This window comes from Kogia breviceps, chromosome 3, assembly GCF_026419965.1.
Source record: "Kogia breviceps isolate mKogBre1 chromosome 3, mKogBre1 haplotype 1, whole genome shotgun sequence".
NCBI classification, from domain to species: Eukaryota; Metazoa; Chordata; class Mammalia; order Artiodactyla; family Physeteridae; genus Kogia; species Kogia breviceps.
Window position 1 is genome coordinate 134,549,914 of NC_081312.1, and position 15,006 is coordinate 134,564,919.

The 15,006-nt window shown below is 38.1% G+C and overlaps 1 protein-coding gene across 1 annotated transcript in view; it reads right to left on the minus strand.

Annotated features, from left to right (window-relative positions):
• Positions 1 to 15,006, minus strand: part of LOC131753795 (IQ domain-containing protein H) — a 68,761-nt gene that overhangs the window by 33,330 nt on the left and 20,425 nt on the right. Inside the window, exon 4 of the mRNA XM_059059549.2 lies at positions 14,122 to 14,239. Within this exon, the coding sequence (XP_058915532.2) occupies positions 14,122 to 14,239 (118 nt within the window). The remainder of the gene's footprint in view (positions 1 to 14,121; positions 14,240 to 15,006) is intronic.

Genomic DNA, 15,006 nt, shown 5'->3' on the forward strand with positions numbered 1-15,006 from the left:
TACTAACATTTTATATCCTCAAAGGAGTCTAAAGTTCTTTGAGAATAATTATTTTAATATAATTCTCACTGGAAGAAAAAGTATATCTTTGGGTCTTTTATTTAGGTGACTAATTAGTCTTTTATTCACAGAAAAGGAATTTTCTGCAGATTTTCCTCTGTGTATCCTGTTACTCATAAAAATCCATCTGCAGACGCCATTCATTTTCTCAAAAATACTGCTAGAAACCAACCAAGGTGGACAAAGGATAGAATACCTGGTCTCGATTTATTTTTAGCTTTCCAGGTCAAGAATTTTGCCAATGAAGTCTATACTACAACTATGCAGGTAGAGGGCTCCCTTGGTCTGTTAATGTGTCCCCTTTCCTCGAGGGACATTTACAGGTAAATCTCAGTTTGGACTTGGTAAATTTACCACAACAAACTTATCCACTCCTTCGCAGAGTTTTTGCTATCTATAGGAAAAATATATGCTCTCATTATAAAAAAGAAACACACATCTCATTTGAACCACGTGTTCCTCATTTAAAATAATTCAAGTGAGTTACTGCTGAGATGCTTAAATATGAACCACCAGAATAGGCAGCACAGTGGTAGGGGGGAAGGGGCACTGGATAGGTGATCAGACACCTAGGCTCCAGTCTTGCTCTACCCTGGACTGCCTGCGTGTGACCTTGGGTAAGTTACTTCCCCTCTTTGGGAGCCAGTTTCTTTATTTACAAAATGCGACGTTAGACTTGACAGTCTGTCTCTGGAAGGACTATTAACCCCCCAATCTCCCCCTCCCATGTTTTGCTTTCTATTTGATGCTAAAAGGTAAATTGACACTTAAGGAATATGGTAGTACCAACAGTTTCTGAAGTCTTCTGTGACTTTTAAATTTAGTGGGTTTTAGCATATTCACAATGTTATACAACCATCACCCCTACCTCAAATTCAGAACGTTTTCATTACCCAAAAAGAAACCTCATACTCATTAACAATCAGTGCTCATCTCCTCCTCTTCCCAGAGCCTGGCAACTGCTAATCGACTTTCTTTCTCTTGGATGTGCCCATTCTGGATATTTCTTATAAGTGAAATCATACAGTATGTGGTCTTTGTGACTTTTTTAAAAGGAGGTGTGAGCAATTAAAAACACTGATTTCCTTTCAATGGAGTGTCTTAGTTCTGAGGGTGATCTGATGCAATTGTTAAAATGGTTATAGGAACCAGACAGATTAGCTCATGCTGTAGTAATTTCTTTGATCTTAAGCATTCATACATGGCCTGTGCCTGAGGTCAGAGCGAAGGGGAAAACTACAAAAACACCTATGGAATGCATGCTGTCTAGATAAGTTATTTTTTAACACAGCCTCCAGACCTTTTTATTTTTTTAATAGTTTTTAGACCAAATCTCCAAATAACTGCACTCAGTTGTGCACATGATTTAACCCATGCACGGACACAGGTTACAAGTAAGGCATAGCTCTTCTCTCTCCTTAAAATCTGTGTGGTGACAAAAATAAATAATGTAGTGCCTAATTATAAATGGCTTTCCTTCTGTGGGTAACCCACACTTACAGCACTACTCCAGCGTTTTTGCATGGAAGCTGAGTGCCTCTTTTATTGAAATTAATACCTGAACATAATTTTTTCCTTCTTAATTAAACTTTCAGAATAATTTCCATTCTACCAAGGATTGGGAAATTGCTAATATGTATTATATTGGCTGGATGTGGTTTCTGTAATTAGGGTGTTTTTTTAAATGTGTATTCTGTATACAACTGATGGCAATAACTTCATCTATCATGTCTAAGCTTTGTTCGAACTTTTAAATTCTGGGATTATTGGCTCAGTGGACCATAGCCATTTTCTTAGTTTTATTATGCTCCATCAACTTTATGTGGCTTTGGGACTGGTTTAGAAAGGAAATGATCAAATACAGAATCATTGTTAAAACTGGCATTAAAAACTAGTTGTTTCCTTCCATTTTTACATTTCTGTGACACTGAACACAGATATTTCTGGAAAGAAATCAAAATGTAAATAGAAATCCAACAGAAATGATAGGTTGTAATAGCAATTCTTTATTAGTCAGCTTCTAAAGCAATGGAAAAATCCTTTAAAATTATTAATATTCTAATATTTTCTCTTTTGACACCAAAGCATGTGTATACCAAAATAATATGTAGCACATGTGATTTAATTCCCCTTTTAAAAAATATTAAGAGTTTACATTTAAGTAATATAAAAATATCAAATGGTCTCACTGAAAATCACTGTCATATACATTCATAACCTAAATTTATCTTACAAACCATCTATAGAGATGTATAGGGAAATATTTATGAGCATAAGCTACATTGTCAGACTCAGTAATAAGATTTTTCAAGAAAAATAATTATAGATTTTAAAAAACAAAAACAAAATTAATCATTCCATTAAGCATAAAAGCAATGCTCTGGAAGATGATCATTTTTTACCAACAGTAAGATAAATATCAGAAATAATTTCAGAAAATTTTCTTAAATTGTTCAAGAAAAGACAGCAATTTATTTATCTTGAGTGACTAAACAATCTAAACTTTGTATTCTCTCCTTTTGATAGTAATTACAAGCAGATATGTCAAATGTGACTCTCATTTAGACTTTGGTTTGTAAGAACAAAAGTTATTATCAGAGCCAATTACTGTTTTACCTACATGGCTGCACAGAAGCAGGGAGCTCAATTTTCATCTCATCAGTGATTTTGTGGTATTTATTTTATTACTATGCCCACAAAGCGATATAAGAAGGAAATAGCTTATGCTATTAAAACTAGGGCTTGAACATAAGAGGCTAAGGTTTCTTTTAGAAGAAGTTCTGAATTAAAAACACTAGGCAGCGTGTAATGCCAGCTCCCCAGACATAGACAGACCATAAAATGACATACATCTGAGCAGTAGATCCCACACAGAGTAATCAAAATTGAAATGCTTCACAAACAAAGTTGAGACAAGCTATTTACTAAGTTACAGTGTTATCAGCATAACATTATTCTCAACAGTGTTTGCTACAAGTAATGCCTTCTTTTTTAAAATTCAATTTTATTAATTTATTATTTATTTTTTTAATTAAAAATTTTGGGGGGCTGTGTTGGGTCTTCGTTGCTGCACGCGGGCTTTCTCTAGTTGCAGCAAGCAGGGGCTACTCTGTTGTGATGTGCAGGCTTCTCATTGTGGTGGTTTCTCTTGTGGCAGAGCATGGGCTCTAGGCACACAGGCTTCAGTAGTTATGGCACTCAGGCTCAGTAGTTGTGGCTTGTGGGCTCTAGAGCGCAGGCTCAGTAGTTGTGGTGCACAGGCCCAATTGCTCCGCCGCATGTGGGATCTTGCTGGACCAGGGATCGAACCCGTGTCGCCCGCACTGGCAGGTGGATTCTTAACCACTGCGCCTCTAGGGAAGTCCCACTACAAGTAATGCCTTCTAAAATGTATGTTGGTTAATATCATATTCCCACTGGTTAAAGATATCTGCTGTTTAATCTCAAAACCGAAAAAAAGAAAAACAATCCAGTCACCTTTAATGCTCTGATTCTTTCTTTTTTTTATTTGAAAGAACAGTAGATACCAAGTCCTAGTTCAAGCTATATGATCTAGATTTTTCATTTGTTAAAACTGGGTAGTAATACCTACCTACATGGGGTTGTTTGTGAGGTTTAAGTGACTAATGTGTGTTAAGTATCTCAAATGATAAAGTACTACTCAGGATCCTACAGGCCCCCAAATAATAATGCAATGCATTGAAACACTTCAAATATATAAAAATCTATAGTTCTTAATAATATTTCCCCCTTCCCCCAAAAAACCCTAATTGATAAATTAATCTGAAAGTAGATAGATCAAAGAAAGAATCATACATTTATCCCGCATTTCCTGAAAATCTGTTTTTCAGATTCACCAAAGAGTTGCTAAGGGAAAGTTCTTCAGAGAAGCTAATAAATGCGGAAGGAATGATAGAATTATAAAATTACTAATAAATAAATAAATAAAATTATGACTTTGTAATCCCTAATGAAATAATTAGTTAGGTAAATATCAGTTTTTGCTAATATCATTAGGTGAAAGCTTGTGGGGAATTTTATAATAATTATTATTTTAATTAATTTGTTTGTTTATTTTTGGCTACACTGGGTCTTTGCTGCTGTGCGCAGGCTTTCTCTAGTTGCGGTGAGTAGGGGGTCACTCTTTGTTGTGGTTTGTGGGCTTCTCATTGTGGTGGCCTGTCCTGTTGTGGAGCATGGGCCTCAGTAGTTGTGACATGCAGGCTCAGTAGTTGTGGCTTGTGGGCTCCAGAGTGCAGGCTTAGTGGCGCATGGGACCAGTTGCTCCACAGCATGTGGAATCTTCCTGGACCAGGGCTTGAACCCGCGTCCCCTGCACTAGCAGGCGGATTCTTAACCACAGTGCCACCAGGGAAGCCCGGTTGTGGGGAACTTATATAGGATAGATCAAACTGGTAATACTCAGACTCACTGATCAGTCTTAATAACATCATTAAAAGAGAGAAAAATTGCCTCCTGATATGCTATAAAAGGAAGTACACCACACCACCTATGAAGTATTCCCACCAAAAAAATGTCACCTGAATCTGATCAAGCTTCTAGATAAAACTACTAGTTTACAAGAAATACTAGGGACAGAGGAGTGTGTAAAATGACACCATGAGATTGCAATCAGCCAATCCAGACTAAGGGGGTGGAGAACCTGTATGACAAACGACCTGGTTTCCTTAATAAGTGACATTTAAAAAAACTGAAGTACAGTTGATTTACAATGTTGTGTATAAGTGACATTTTTTTAAATGAGGGAAACTGCTATAGATAAAATGAGATACAAATGTAATGTGTGATATTGTACAACATGGGGACTATAACCTTTAAAAATTGAGAATCACTATAGTACACCTGTAACTTATATTGTATATCAACTATACTTCAATTTAAAAAAATAAACAACAAAAAACCACAAATGCAATGTGTGGACATTGTTTACATCCTGATTCAAACAAACAAGAGACATAGGCAGACCATAAATTTTCTCCAATTTTTAAAACAATTGGAGAAAACTGAACATGGACTGAGAATTATACAGTATTAATGCATTGTAAAATTTGTTAGATGTGATAGTAGTTCTGTTTTTTTTAAGTCATTATCTGAGGTGTTTAAAGGTAAAATGACATGATGTCTGGACTTTGCTTTAAAAGACTTCACCGAGAAAAGTGGAGGGAATAGATGAAATAAGAATGGTAAAATTAAGGCAGCTGTTAAAGTTGGGTGATGGTTACATGGATTTCATTTTGGTTTTGTGTCCATTCAAAGGTAAATTTTCGTAATAAGTTATATTTAAAATTAAAGTGTAGTTAAAATTTAATTATTCATTAATTTATTATTTGAATTCTAACATTCTATGCTTTATGATATTCCCTCTTACCTCCCTGCTAGGCTAGGGGATCAACAATCACAGCATCACTTAACCCCAAGCTGCTTCTAAAAAGCCCAGCTGCCTCAGGTTCACAAAACCTTAAGACTTTAATTCCATTCCAATGTACCTGTCCTATGTTCTGATTCCTGTAGTTGAATTGTAGAACAAGAGGAAGGTTGGGGGAGAGAGCTAACATTTATTCAGCCTCTATTTTGCGCTCGGCACCGTAATATGCGGGGCTTGTCACAATCCAAGTTCTGTCCTATAGCCCTTAAAATGGGGAAAGGGAGCATATGATAATCGCTACTTTACTAATGAGGACAAACGGCTAAGGGACTTCTCAAGGTCATATAATCCAAAAGTGGAGAGACAGGATTGTATCGATGTCTCTGACTTCAAAAGCCTCTTTCCATCATAACATGCTGCCCCATTACAACGAAATGTTTGTTGATACACTCTTGATTGAACTTCCTATATATCAGGATCTATCCTTTACTTCCTCTCTAATCCCCACAGGCACTGCTTTGATCTGTGCCCTCATTGATTATTACATGGACCTCTGTAATGGCCCCTACAATGGGTCTCCTTACCTCCAATCCATCCTCTGCATGACCTTCAGAATGACTGAACTTCTGATCACTAATTGAAATACGTTATCTCACCTCCAGTTAAAGAAAAAAAACCCCAAACCCATAAATCCAGACATAGAAAAATTAAATTTGGTAATGAGAAGGATAACGGTAGTGAGAATAAGACTGTTTGCTGTATGTGACTGAAAATTGGAAGAATATTACTTCACTAAGACAGAATTTATTGTTCTCATGTATATGAAGTCCAGAGATAGCTTGGTCAGGGTTGGTTTGGAAATCCAGGAAGTTACTAGGGAACAGGCTCCTTCCAGCTTAATATTCTGCTATCCCTAATGTATGGGCCTCTTCCTCCTGGTCTAAGATGGCTGCTAGAGTTCCAGCCAGCACAGCCTCATTCCAGGCAGCAGAATAGAGAAAGGGGAAGAAAAAGATCAAAGAGCACAAGTCAGCTATCTTTTAAGGCAGTTTCCAGAAAACTTCCCACAATACCCATCCCTAACATTTCATTAGCCAGTACTACTTGGTCATATAGCTATGTCTAACTGCAAGGGATGCTGGGAAATGTAGTCTTTATGTTGGGCACCCATATATCTAGCTAAAAATCAGCTGCTCAGGAAAGCCATTGGGGCCCAGTCCCTTTCCCCCTTTCTGTCCTAACCATCCTCAGAGTATTGCCCTTTGTCCCTACGCTTGTCACCTTGTGGTTGCAAGATGCTTGCTGCAACTCCAGTTGTCATGTCTGTGTTCAGGGGAGAAAGAAAGAGGAAAGGGGAGAAGGGACATGCCAGTTGTTACTATATCCTTTCATCTGGAAAGCAAAATATCCCCTAGAACCAACCCCAGGAGACTGCTGCTCAGTACTCGCTGGACAGAATTGGGACACATGGTCATACTTAGCTGCAAGGAAGGCTCAGAAATGAGGACCTTATTCCACCTGGCATGATGCCATCCTGAACAAAATCACAGTTTATAGTAATACAGATGAGGGAATGGATACTGGGTAGGGAATTAACAATTTCTGCCACAATCATGCAGTCTACCCTAGCTAAGGGAGCAAGTACAATAAGATACAAGTGATAAATAGTGAAATAATGAGAGGTCAGTGGATTGAAGGTGCTTACTGAAGTGAAGAATTGTTGGAAGAACATACTATGTATGAGCTAGCAGACTAGGACATAGAGGTCAGAGATTGCTGTGGTTGAAACAGATTTTAGAGATGATGTACTTACTGGTTACAACAAAGCCCAGGCATTTGGCATATCCCCCTGGCCCTACCAGAGTACTTTTGCCAAACCTCTAATATTGCACTCACCACTCTGTCTGTAGAATGCCTGTCTACAGACTGTGAGCACCTACAGCGCTGAAATTTGCATTCCAGCACCGAGCACATAGTAGCATTAAAATCAAAATAATTGAAGAAATGAAACAGCACACCAGTGAGGAGAGACATTTTTTAGCTTTACTATGTTTGTGTTACTCTTAAAATATGCTATGGAGACACTGTCATCAGCTTATAGCAGTAGTGTGTGCCAAAGGTGACATTCTGTCCTGTTTTTTATGGCACATGGGCCAATTGCTAATTCTGTGACCTCCCTTCTTTTGCTACAAGCTACTCTCATGAGTTGGTGGCCAGGGAACGATGGCTCCCTGAATGCCCAGAAGTTAGCATTCCCTGGTAAGCCAGGGAGAGAGGCAGGAGAAATTTGGGATGCCATCTTTGAAATGTTATTGAACCATGGAATACCATATAATAAATTTTGTGTATGCTTTGCAGTTGTAGTAAATAGCTTATGTTTCTGGAAAAGATGCTGTAAGTCATAAATATGTAGCTAATTGAATCTTCTCATAGAAACAATGTTATTAGAAGATATAGTCCTAAGGGCCTATTTTTTTTAAACATCTTTATTGGAGTATAATTGCTTTACAATGGTGTGTTAGTTTCTGCTTTATAACAAAGTGAATCAGCTATACATCTACATATATCCCCATATCTCCTCCCTCTTGTGTCTCCCTCCCACCCTCCCTATCCCACCCCTCTAGGTGGTCACAAAGCACCGAGCTGATCTCCCTCTGTCCTCAAGTCCATCCTCTACGTCTGCATCTTTATTCCTGTCCTGCTAAGGGCCTATTTTTGATGCCCATTTTTTATAGAAATAACCCCAAATACCATGTTTAATCACCTGTTCCACTAGCCATAAATTATACTGTAAAGTATAAACTTCTTTATATATATAAACTAATGAATGGTAACCAATTACAGTGAAACAGCATTGCATATGATAGAGTATAATAGTGTATTATAAATAATTCTAATGTGGCTTCACAATTGCCATATTAGTATCACTGCAACAAATCAGAAATAGAAAAGGTCACTTTTATCAGGAGAATTGCATTGAGAAGTTTCTTTGGGAAAGTTTAGAGGGACATATCTGAGGATAATTCTGGGGATGGTTAGGACCTTTTGTGGAAAAATATCAGGAATTTATTCAGCTGTTTTCTTTTTTTTCCCCCAGTTGTAAATTTCCCTGTGCCAAACACAGGGAGGGAGCTCAAGGTTTCGTATTTTTAGCAGTGGTGAGGAAAAGCCAGGACTCTGAAGTTAAACAGAGCTGAGTTTGAATCCCAGTTCTCCTATTTCTTAGTTTTAAATTACTATCATCTCTCATCCTCGATATTCTCATCTGTCAGATGGGGATAACAATAATTCCTTCCTTCAGAAATGTTGTGAGGATGAGATATGATTTCATCATCATGGCTAACACAGGCTCCTGAATCGTCTTCCTGCTTCCACCCTTGCCCTTCTACATCATATTCTCCACATGGCAGCCAGAGTGACCCTTGTCAATTGCAAATCCTATCCAATTGGTCCCCTGGTGAAAAGCCTCCCATCTCACTCAGATCTCCACAGTCATTACAATGGTCTGTAAGATCTGGTCCCTATCCCTGTTCCTACTTCTCTCCCCCTTGCACATTTCTCTCTAGCTTCCTTGCTGTTCACACTCCTAATTCAGGGTCTTTTCAGGTTCTGTCTTCTCTGCCTGGAACACTCTTTCCCCAATTTGCCAAATAATTTGCTTCCTCATATCCATCAGATTTCTGTTCAAGTGTCACCTTCCAAGTGAGATCATCCCAACACTCCCTATATGTTCCTAACCTAATTTTTCTCTCATCAACTAACATACTATATGTTTACTTTTCAAACTGTTTTCTGTTTTCCTAACGACTACCTTACCCCAACTAGAATGTAAGCCCCATGAGAGTAGAGAAATTTGGCTGATGCCTAAAATACTGCCTGGTACATATCAGGTACATAATTGAGGTTGACCAGTATTCATCAACAAATAAGAAGAAGAATGAACACTTACATAGCACTCACCATGCATGGGGCACTGTTATAAACATGCACGTATGTCAACTTATTTATCCTTATAACAGGGTGTCATAGAGCCCATTTTGCAGATGAGGAACTGAGGCACAGAGAGGTTAAATGACTTGCCAAAGTACAGATGGTAAGTGGTAGAGAACCGGGATGTGAACTCATACTTTTGACCATCATGTTGCCATCTATTGAGAGCCTCCTCCAGGCTGGGCACTGTCTAGGCACTGGTTACAGTAATGAACTAAACAGAGTCTCTCTGCTTTAGATTAATAGAGACTTAAGAAATAAAATAATCAAACACAATGTATAAATCTTAGCAGATCCAAGTTTGGATAAAAGACCAGTAAAAGCCGTCTGGAGGATATGAGGGAAATCTGAATATGACCTGAGTATTTATTACATTCAGGAAGTATTGCTATAATGGTAATGTTATAATGGTGTGATAATGGTATTGTGGCTAAGTAGGAATGTGTTCATTTTTAAAGACACATGTTAAAGCATTAAGGGGTGAAATGTCTATATGTCTGTATTTTAAAATATTTCAATAAAAAATAGATGAAGCAAAACCGGTAAAGGTTAACAATTGTTAAATCTAGGTGAAGGAGAAATAGTTATTCATACACTGTTTTTGGTTTATTTTAATATTTTCATACTAAGAAGGTTTAAGAAACCACAGAAAGGGAAAAATAGTTTTTAAAAGTTTCTGCTCTCATGGAGCTTATATTCTAATGAGAAGAGAGAGATCACAGTGCTTGTTGGTTACTTGTAGGCATTCTCCTCTCCCCATTTTATTCTGTAAAATCCACCTGCTATTTCACCAGCAAAATTTTCCCATCCAATATTAAGTGAGATATAGCTCACAGTGAAAATCTGTAAAGCAACCCTTACTTGCCCTGACATTTTCTGTCTTTTATCTCTCATCACGTTATTCCTCATAATGGCAAAAATCCTCAAAACTTTAGTTTTTATCAAATTTTGAAAATCACTTTCTCAGTGAGATCCATATCCACAAAATTAAAGATTCTTCCCATCTTAGACACAGATCTTGCACATAGCTATATCGTATTAGATCACAATATATATTTTTATATTTGTTTTGATTGATAAAGCATCCATTTTATGGAATTCATTTGGAAAATAACTCTCAAGCAATGGGATGTGTTTTTTTTTCCCTGCTCCACAAACATACAAATTGTATCATGCTTCTAAGTAGGGCCTTACATTTAAACAGTTTAGTAGTAACTTCTATTTGAAATTGCCTTCAGACTTAGCTTGCCGAACACAACAAGAAAATCAAACACTCCCTTGGCCTATAAAGCTTTTCTCCTCTTCCTCCCTCCTTCTTATCTATTTTGTTTGTTATTTCAAACCCTTTCCTTGACTGTTATGAGTACATGTGTGCCTATAGTCCAAGGTGCCTAAAAGAAGGGTTGGGCTGGTGTTGATTTGGAGCCTTAGCTCCAGTCTTTTCTTTATATTATAAAGAAAAGCCATCAGAATATGGCTTTTTCAAATGTAAAAGAAATTGATAAACAATTCTTTATTGTGATTCTTAATTACAACTGAGAAACTCCAGATGATTTGTCATTTTAGTTTTTTGGTGTGAAATGGAATTCCAAAAACAATTTCTTCACTTTGGAGAAAGAGCTTAAAGTAGCAACTGGGGTTTTACCTAGTTTAAAAGGTTGGCAGTGGGCAATTAAAGGTGGTAATATCCCAGCTGGATTTCACAGCTACTCAATAATACAAGCTTTGAAGTTGGTGTATAGAACAGCTGGCAAAACAGCACTGTTTGTCATTGAGTTTACAGCGCAAAATTAGGGCTATCTTTGTGTCAGCAGTTATGCATTTTTAAGCAGATGTCACTGATATTAGATATAAAACAACAATAGGGATCCAGGCCCTGAAGGTAAAGTCAGGGTGGGAAACAGTCCATGCCCCTTTCTAAATGAAGCTCACCCCTGCTCGCAGTATTTAAAAGAACACGGGGCACATAAGATCCCTTATCTTTATAATCATTTGCCAGGATTCAGAACTCTTTTGGGAAAATAAATTTCTGGCCATAGTTTTTTTTGTTTTTTTTTCCCCTGGAATAATAATAGCAACTATGTGTTCTAAAATAGTCCTAATTTCATATATTTTATTTCATTGTCTTTATAACCTGGAGATCTCTAATCTTCCACTTATGGACCAACTCTGGCTCTCCTGAGATTCTGGGCAAAGTAAACATTTAATGAAAGCAGAGGCTTAATAGTAAGGAAGATGAGAAGTTTAAGCTCCCTTTATGACAGCACTCTGTTTTTGTTTTTGTTTTTCGTGAGAGCCTTTATTATTACCTGGTATTTTCTTATTGATGGTCTATCTCCACCGCCCTAGAATGTAAGCTCTGTGAGAGTGGGGAGACCTGGTCTGAATTGTTCATTCCAGTGTGCCTCTAACAGACCTTGGCACACAGGAATTACTCCACAGATAGTGGCTGAAGGAACCCAATGTGACAAGTACAGTGACAAAGGTAGGACTGGGCTGCTTTGAGAGTGCAGAGGATCCTGGATTAATATTTTATATGGGGATGAGCACACCATTAGAAGTCACTGTGGCGGTTTCATTTATTCATTCAACAAACATTTGTTGAGAGTAACCTGGCATTACATTGCAATGGACAAACTGACATGGATCCTGCCCTCATTAAGCTTATAATCTAGTGGGAAGTCAGGCATTTAAAAAAAAATAATATAACTCAATATCTAGTTACAAATTTTGGCAAATGTAATAAAGGAAAATACAAGGTATTCTCATCATAAGCATCTTTGCTGTAAGCATTTGTGCTACAAACATCCTTGCTGCATAACTAATTGGCCATAAGGCAATTCTGCCATGAAAGATAAAATAACTGGTTGACAGTTTTTGATTTGACAGTTTTGTTTCCACTGGTTGAAATGCATTAGTCATTATTGATGGCTTTATCAAGCTGATGGATCATGATTTGCCCCAAGAGCTGGTTTCTTATTTTTTGTGTGTGTGTGTGTGATATGCGGGCCTCTCACTGTCGTGGCCTCTCCCGTTGCGAAGCACAGGCTCCGGACGCGCAGGCTCAGCGGCCATGGCTCACGGGCCCAGCCGCTCCGCGGCATGTGGGATCTTCCCGGACCGGGGCACGAACCCGTGTCCCCTGCATCGGCAGGCGGATTCTCAACCACTGTGCCCCCAGGGAAGCCCTGCGCCACCAGGGAAGCCCTGGTTTCTTATTTTGAAGCACACTACCTGGAAAGAGAAAGAGACTGAAGGCCTTGCAGATGCAGAGTTGAAGCCATGTTTCGCATAGAACTTTGGAACATCTGTCAGCAGACATGTAACAAATATGCTAAGCATAGAACACAGCTTAGCAGCTTTCACAGGGCAACGCAAAGCTCAGGTACAAACACGCACCCTAGTATTTGGAAACTGATACCTCTCTTAATGACGGACGAAATGTCAGTGAAAAAGAAAAAGCACAATGCCAAACAAGGAGACGAGTCAACAAACAAACAAATATATATATACAATACTATGAACCAAAGACTTGAAAGACAAGTGCTTAGGTAAAACCCACAAAATAAAATTGGTCATTTGTACACTTAGTGCCATGATCTACCCACATTTTAAATGTATTCAAATATTTTGTATTTTGCAAAAAAGTCATTTAAATTGTGTTATTCATTTCTCATGCTTCTTTATGTCCTTGTTAATGTCCCTCTTTTGTTTTTTATTTTATCTCTTACAGCAAAATTGCCTTATGGCCAATTAGTTATGTGGCAAAAATGCTTGTGGTGGAAATGCTTGCAACAAAGATGTCCACGGTAAAGATGCTTCCTACCAAAGTACCTAGAACTAATACAAACAGTTGTAAAAAGGGTACCATGTGATGGTGGCACAACTCCGTGAATATACTAATAGCCTCTTAAAAGGGTGAATTTTATGGGAGATAAATTGTATCTCAATAAAACTATTACTTGAAAAAGGGTATCACGGTGGTTAAGAGCACAGCCCTGGATCCCTACATGTCTGGGTTCATGATCCTGGCTCTGACACTAGCTGTGTTCTCTTGGGCAACTTATTTAACATTTCTGCATCTTGGCTTCTTCTTCAATAAAATGAAGATAATAATAACATCTCCTTCTAGGATTATTCTGAAGGTTAAACAAGTTAATGTTCCCAAAGCACTGAAAATAGCACCTGGTACCCAGAAGAGGTGAACTGTTATCACTTTGGGGGAGTCAGGGAGGAAACAGGAATCAAATTGAAAGCATAACCAAAAGCCAGAAACCTCTTGGGCTCTATTCCTTGCTGTCTGGAAACTTAACTTCAAAGAAAGCTCTTTTGTCATAGAAATTGACCATGCCATGAACATATCTAAAACAACAATGGCATGTTTTCTCATTTAGAACACAATTTCCCACCTTTGCTCTTGAAAAGAAAAATTCTTTTCTAACAGCTTTATGGAGATATAATTCATAAACTTTAAGTTCGCCCTTTCAAAGTGTATAATTCAATGGTGTTTAGTAGATTCACAGAGTTGTGCAGCCATCACCACTATTTAATTCCAGAACATTTCATCCTCCCCCAAAGATGCTTGACAAACATTAGACGTCATTCCCCACTCTCCCTCCCTCCTGCTTCCAGCCTCTGGCAACCACCAATCCACTTTCTGTCTCTATGGATTTCTCTCTTCCTACCTTAACTCTTGGAAAGGCACGTGGAAATGAACTGTGCTGTCTTGGGGGTTGCCAAGGTTTCCCCTCAGATTCCAGAGGGAAAATAAATGATTTCTGATCAATTACAGCTGGAAGCAACCTAAGTTTAAAAAAAAATAAATAAAGTGAAATGTGCTATCATAAAAGCTTCACAAATTGTAACTTAAAAACAATGCTTCCGGGCTTCCCTGGTGGCGCAGTAGTTGAGAATCCGCCTGACAATGCAGGTGATGCGGGTTCGTTCCCGGTCCAGGAAGATCCCATATGCCGCGGAGCGGTTGGGCCCGTGAGCTATGGTCGCTGAGCCTGCGCGTCCAGAGCCTGTGCTCTGCAACCCGAGAGGCCACAACAGTGAGAGGCCCGTGTACCGCAAAAACAACAACAACAACAACAACAATGCTTCCTAGTTAAATTACATTTTATGGGAAATATTCTATTGGTAATTACAATAAATTTGACCAACTTTAGCATTTTTACCACTATAAAACTGCAGTTGTTTATTAAACATAAGAACTTCCTAGTCTGATAATGACCATTATAGCATGAATAAAAAGCTCTATCCCTGGCTGAGTTTATATGACACACAATTGACAGAATTACTACTCCATAAAATATTTCTCAATTAAAAAAATACAATATGCTGTATTTTGTTAAATAAAATTAAGTCACAATATAGCCAATGTTAAATATATTCAAAATGCTGATCCCTAAGCAGTTCATCATTATATTCTTCATTTATTTTTTAGTTTTTTTTTCATAAATTTATTTATTTCTTTATTTTTGGCGGCATTGGGTCTTTGTTGCTGCGTGAGGGCTTCCTCCAGTTGGGGCAAGTGGGGGCTCTAGGCATGCGGGCTTCAGTAGTTG